Raw genomic sequence first — 6,062 nt, 5'->3', positions numbered from 1 at the left:
GGCGGGAGCGCTGCCGCGCTTCCCAAGCGGCGCACTATAGCAGTGCGCCACCGGGCCGGCCCCGTAATTCTACATTTTTAATCACTACAAAAAACCTTGAGAAATAATGTTGTAAAAAGGAAAATCAACTCTTCAAAGAAAAAAAAAGGCTGTGGTTTTCAAGAAAGTATCACATACATTTTTAACATCTTTTTTTTTTATTCAATAGGAAAATAAACATTCATGCATGTGGATGGTTTAGAAAGGATTATTAAAATAAGGCTAAAATTTCTATTATTTGTTACCAAAATACAATAAGAAATCTATAGGAAATAGCTGGTTGAGCCTCTAATAAAATACAGGGATCTTAAAAGTCAGGATTCAAAGAAGAAATGAGTGAGTTTCTTCTTTCATATCCATGACAATAACTAGCCCCTCACTAGCTGACAATACCAGTTTCCTTGAGGAGTTAAATAAAATTACAAAAGAAAAGGGTATCATATTATTGGTTTTTAGGGCTAAAGATAAATAAAGCAAGCACTAAGTCCGACCTTTCTAGGGGAAGCTGGGTAGAAATGGGAAACGAATCAGCAGAGTAAAACATTCTGCAGTTTTTAATAAATGTTATAGCTTAATAAAGCTTAGTACCACATATTCACAGAAAGGACCTGTTTATATACATAGACAACAGAAAAGATTTTGAACTAAATCGCAGCAACGCTCCATTCCCTCAGCTAACTGTCAAGACTCTGAAATGTGTATTTCAAGGATCTTTTCATTGTAAAGGTTAAAAGGATCACTTTAGAGAGATTTCTTATTTCAGAGTTAAGCACATGGCATCTTTTAATAAAATGCATAGGCAAGAATAATACTACCACCACCATCTTACATTCAGATGACAGCCAGGGCATTCATTAACCCTTGAAAAAGTATGATAAATTTTGTGCATATGTATATTTTGGGGATGACAGAGGCCACAATTTTTATTAGATTTTCAAAGGTGTCTGTGACCTAAAAAGTTTCAAGGATTACTCTACAAAGTACCATCACATTCTTCATTTAATTTAATGTCACAATTCCAATCTTCTCATAAAGGTTTTTTTTTTTTTTTTTTTTTTTAATAGTTTATACGATGCATTTCCAAGAGAGGTGACATTTGTCCCAACAATGGCAAAAATTGGTTCTTGGATAGGTTCAAAAAAACCTTAGATATCATAATAGTTTACAGACCTCACAGTACTTAGACAGATACAGAATATTTCTGTGGTATTAAAATTTCACGGAGGGGGGAGTGTAGTAAGTAAAGAGGAAAAAAAAAATTCTAAAAAAGGCTCCTTAGAGGAGCAATTAACAAAAAAAAAGTTGAGAAACATTGGTTTACACTATAAACAAAGAGTAACAGAGTAACAATTATATAAGTGAATGCCAGTGCTGAGTAACATGCAGAGTACAAATACCAGTCACAGAAGTAGAGTATAACATGCCCTTCTTTGTCCCTCACACAGCAAAACTGCTCTATGCAGAATCGATTCTAAAAATAAGTTAATGAACAAACAAGTACATATGTTGAATAAGCCTCTGAAATGTCCATTTTGACATTTCTACTCTCATTACATTATTATTCCCACAAGACTTTAAGACATATTTAATACTCACAACAGAATAACGCAATAGTAAAAACCTCAACTTTCAGCAATTAAAATACTTACTTTCCTCCTGCATCCGGGCTAGAATTTGCACATCAGTTACATCATTTAGCTTATAATTGGATCCAATTGAATCTTCATCTAATTCTGAAGCACTTAACTCACTATCTATAGAGGACTGAGGACTGAGTGGAGGATTTCTATCTGATGAACTTTTCAAGTTACCTGAAAAAAAATTCAAACTTCGGTAAGACAAAAACTGAATAAACATATCTGTTGCAATCAATTTGATATTATATCCTTTGATTTGGTTCTATTATTGCGCCTTTTCTGTTTTCAAAATTCCCAAATACTGAAATTAAAAATTAACCTCATTAAGGAAAAAAGGGGCTATAGAAATTAATTTATGTACTATGGCATAAAGACAAGACACATTTTTGTTTAAGTACATTGTATAACTTATCTATGCTCTTATGGAACAATTAAGCTTTCAACACAGTGCCCTGGCAATTAGTTGATGTTCGATAACTATATGTTAGATTTCTACTTTTTACAAGATAGCCAATAAAACTGCCCTATAAATAGATGAATTTATAATGTAGTGTTTTCTTTTCCCAAATTCACAGTCATTAACAAATACTATCATCCTTTCCCTGAATAAAAGCATCTACTTTTCCTAAACAAGAAAACTATAATTTGAGGAAAATTAGATTCCTTAGAGAGAAACCAAAAAAAGAACATTAGGCTTATCTTTCCTACATTATTCCATGTTTACAAAATTCTTTTGCCAAGACTGGCCAATTAGCTTAGTTGGTCAGAGTGCAGTATTATAACAACAAGGTCAAGGGTTTTGATCCTTATACCAGCCAGCCAAGGAAAAAAAAGAAAAATTCCTTTGCCAAGTTAATAACAGGGACTCAAGGAGTTCTCTGAAGTGTAGAAGAGAATCACAAAAGATGACCTGAAGTAAATGATTAGGGAAAAAAAGTACTTTATCATTCTAAACTAAAAAGGGGGACAGAAAACAGGTTAGAGGATTAAAGGATATACACATTCGAAACAGTCTAACTTGTTTCTAAAGAAATGCTTTCATCAGATCATCAAACTCTACTGAAGAATAATAAAATCCCAACAGTGTCACTAATATTTCTAATACAGGTTTATCTGAAACACTTGTTTTCCAGAATTCTTCACCATAAGAGTCAGCTCCAACATGAAAGGCATGCAAAGAGAGCATGAAGAATACAAAATAATTAATGTTTATATTATCAATGAAAGAAGAGCATAGTGCACGATAGAAAAAAATACAAGTTCAAGCTCAGATAAAGCCTGATTTAAATTCTTTATTTTTAACAAATATTGCAGATTAAATTTTTAAATGTGATATTGTCATAGGTGAAATAAGTAGCAAATAACCTATATACTAAGCAAAGAACAGAGTCGATGAAGTCATTAGACTAGGGAGTACACAGGTCAACATCTGAAGTGGTTAACAATACGTTAATTTTTAAGGAAGCTCTAATAATTAGTCATAACAATGACAGCAGTGCGAGTACAGAATGGGTGACTTCTACAGAACTGTAAGCTACACAGTTAACAGTATCAGTCACAGAACCAGAGAACATATGAGAGGTCTTCACAAAGTTCATGGAAAAATTCCTATTGTCTTTAATTCCATTTTTCCATGAACTTTTTGAAGTACCCTGTACTTTCCCCAGTTCACTGCACCTGTCCCTCCCACATCATTTATGGCCCCTACATCTCTTTTGGCACATTCACTCATAATATTATACTATTATTTAACAGCAGTATCAAAGCTTATTAAAACTCCTACAAAAAGAGTTTTTAACTCTGTAGCTTTTACAAACCAAGCAGGCTGTTCAATAAGGATCTGTTGATTAAAAGGATCAAGGTTGTGACCCCATTTAATTAAGCCAGGTTAAAAAACTTTTAAGTACATTCTAAAGTAAATTTTATGGATGTAACACATTGACTTATCTTTGTACCCTGCTGCCTAGTAAAAAGTACCTGATGCAAAGTAGCTCCTCAATGATATTTTCTCTAACCAGTTAACAGTTTTGAAATTAAAATGAATTTGAACTACTATTAAATAAGTTATTTTCTGAAGAAGGGGAGTAAAGTTAAAAACCATTTCTTAATAGCTCCATTTCATTTTCTCCTTACCTGAATTTCCAGGGAGTATAAGTTGTTTGACTATAGGAGGTCGCACTGGGGTTGAGGATGGTGAATTGAAGCCACTGCTGTATGGGCTACTTGCATTTGGACTATAAGGACTTGTGTAACTCATAGAGTTGAAAGGATTGTTATACAAATTCTGCCTCTTGAGAGCTGTATTAATGAGAAGGGGGAAAGAATCAAATTTAATAATGGAGAAAAAGTCAACATTTTATTTCAAAAGTTTTCCTATTTAGGAAATTCATTAAGTCATTATCCTTATAGTAGTAGAGAAAAATATATTATACTAATAATCCCAAGAAAATGTTTCTATTATTTAAATTGTGATATGCAAATAAAACAGTAACCACAAACAATAAAAATAATATAAACAGATTATTAGCCACTAAATTATTCATTCCCATCTTGTTGGAAAGTTTATTCTTTAATAACTGCTGTATCAATCCTGAGTGACCTTTAAAAATAAATGTTTTTATTTGTTTTCTCACTTTTCTATAACAAACATATTACTTTTTAAAAAACCTATAAAACAATAAGTTTTTAAAATAGCCTCTCCAAAGCTTTGATTTTTGAAAAAATAAGGCAATAGGGACTGTTTAAACCAGGTTAATGTCAAAACATGGGAAAATTCCTCTTTAAAAAGAAAAAAGTTTTTCCTCCCCAGAATATCTGTGTCAAAAGAAGAAAACAAAAATTGTGCTATGCACATAAAATTACATAAATTGTGCAACAAGGCTGAGATATCAAGTGCAATCATATACAAGAAAAATTAATACTTAAAATATCTTCCTTCCATCCTACTCTAATATCCACATTATTCAATATTTATGAGCACAGACCAAAGCACTGTGTAGAACACATGGACAAACATGACATGGTTCTTTCTCTCATGAGACTTTCAACCAAGTAGTGTAGGCAGAAACAGCAATGAATGCAAGGCAAAATGAAATGAGTACTATTATAAAGTTGCAAAGAGCTATGGAAAGAGAGAGATAGGTGTAATTCATTACAACTGTGAGAAACTGGGTAGCGCTTTGTGGAAGTGAGCACTGGAGCAGTCAGTCTTGAGGAGATGAGTAGTAATTTGATAGGCCACTGAATATGGGGAAAATTTGTGCTTTCATCAGTGTTTATAAGATGAACAGAAGCTGTGTCTTGAAAATGCAGAGCATACTCAGGGAATAGAATGAGTACTCCAGTACGGCAAAGCCCAGGTGAGGGACAAAACAGGAAAACCCAGCTGGGGCCAGGGCATGGAAGGCTTCGAAGAATATGCTCAGGAGTCTGAAATCTATTCAGTAGCAATGATAAAGCTGTCAGTGATTTTTGAGCAAGAGTGATATGATCCAATCAGTTTAGGGGAAAAAGTAATGGAAATGTTGATGTTCAATGGACTGACTGAACTAGGCAGTATATGGTGACTAGGGAAAAAGAAAAAAAAGGATAGATATTAAAAACTGGAAAAGATTACAGATGGCTGAAGTTTCTGGTTTGCCTACTGGCAGAGTAGTGGTTTTAGGGGGAGGAACATATGTTTTCTATTTAGTTGCACAATGCAGCAATTTGAACCACATAGTTTTATACATATTCACCATGAGACAAGACACTACATTTTATGCATATGAGGGTACAAAATGTTCATGGATTAGCCAGCCACGCCCCCTCCCTCCCCCCCAAAAAAAAATTCAGGGGAAGATTAGCATTATCTTTTAATTCTATCTTTCCACTAGCTTTTGGAAGTACCCTCGTATTTAGTATATAGTACATAGCACGATCTCAGAAATATCAACCTGAGCAGAAACAGGGTTGCTAATTTCTTCCTATTTCTTTACTCCTTCTTGATCTCGTCTTTACTCCTTCTAGATCTCAATGAAGCATATTCTCTCTTCCTTGGTTATTAATCACTAGGATTTTAAGCCTTAGCCCTTTTATCTTCTCAGTCAATGCCATATTGTCTCCTGGGAAATCCTGATCATACCCCTGACATCATTATCATCAGTATGCCAAAGACTCCCATTTATATTTCCAGTCCTAAGCTTTCCTCTGAGCTTCAGCCTCATATATACTGCCCAGCCTCCCCGTGGGTATGGCAAATGTACCCCAGAGTCAACATGTCAAATCCAACTCATGATCTTTCTGCTAAAACCTAATTCTCTTCTAGGGGTTCCTCTCCCAGAATAACATTTATCCTGTCACACAAGCTAGAAACCTAGAATCACTGTTGATACTTTCTTCTCTTTC

At 34.1% G+C, this 6,062-nt stretch overlaps 1 protein-coding gene across 2 annotated transcripts in view; it reads right to left on the bottom strand.

Annotated features, from left to right (window-relative positions):
• The window catches only part of SLAIN2 (SLAIN motif family, member 2), a 77,293-nt gene that overhangs the window by 41,386 nt on the left and 29,845 nt on the right, over nt 1-6,062 (bottom strand). For both annotated transcript variants that reach the window (XM_008575465.1, XM_008575463.1), the window contains exons 3-4: nt 3,810-3,974; nt 1,689-1,850 (exon numbers count right to left, since the gene is read on the bottom strand). In XM_008575465.1, the coding sequence (XP_008573687.1) occupies nt 1,689-1,850; nt 3,810-3,974 (327 nt within the window). The remainder of the gene's footprint in view (nt 1-1,688; nt 1,851-3,809; nt 3,975-6,062) is intronic.

Source organism: Galeopterus variegatus, unplaced genomic scaffold, assembly GCF_000696425.1.
Source record: "Galeopterus variegatus unplaced genomic scaffold, G_variegatus-3.0.2 Scaffold1193, whole genome shotgun sequence".
Classification (NCBI taxonomy): domain Eukaryota; kingdom Metazoa; phylum Chordata; class Mammalia; order Dermoptera; family Cynocephalidae; genus Galeopterus; species Galeopterus variegatus.
The sequence above is the reverse complement of the archived record's forward strand: the minus strand, read 5'-3'. Positions and strand labels throughout refer to the sequence as shown.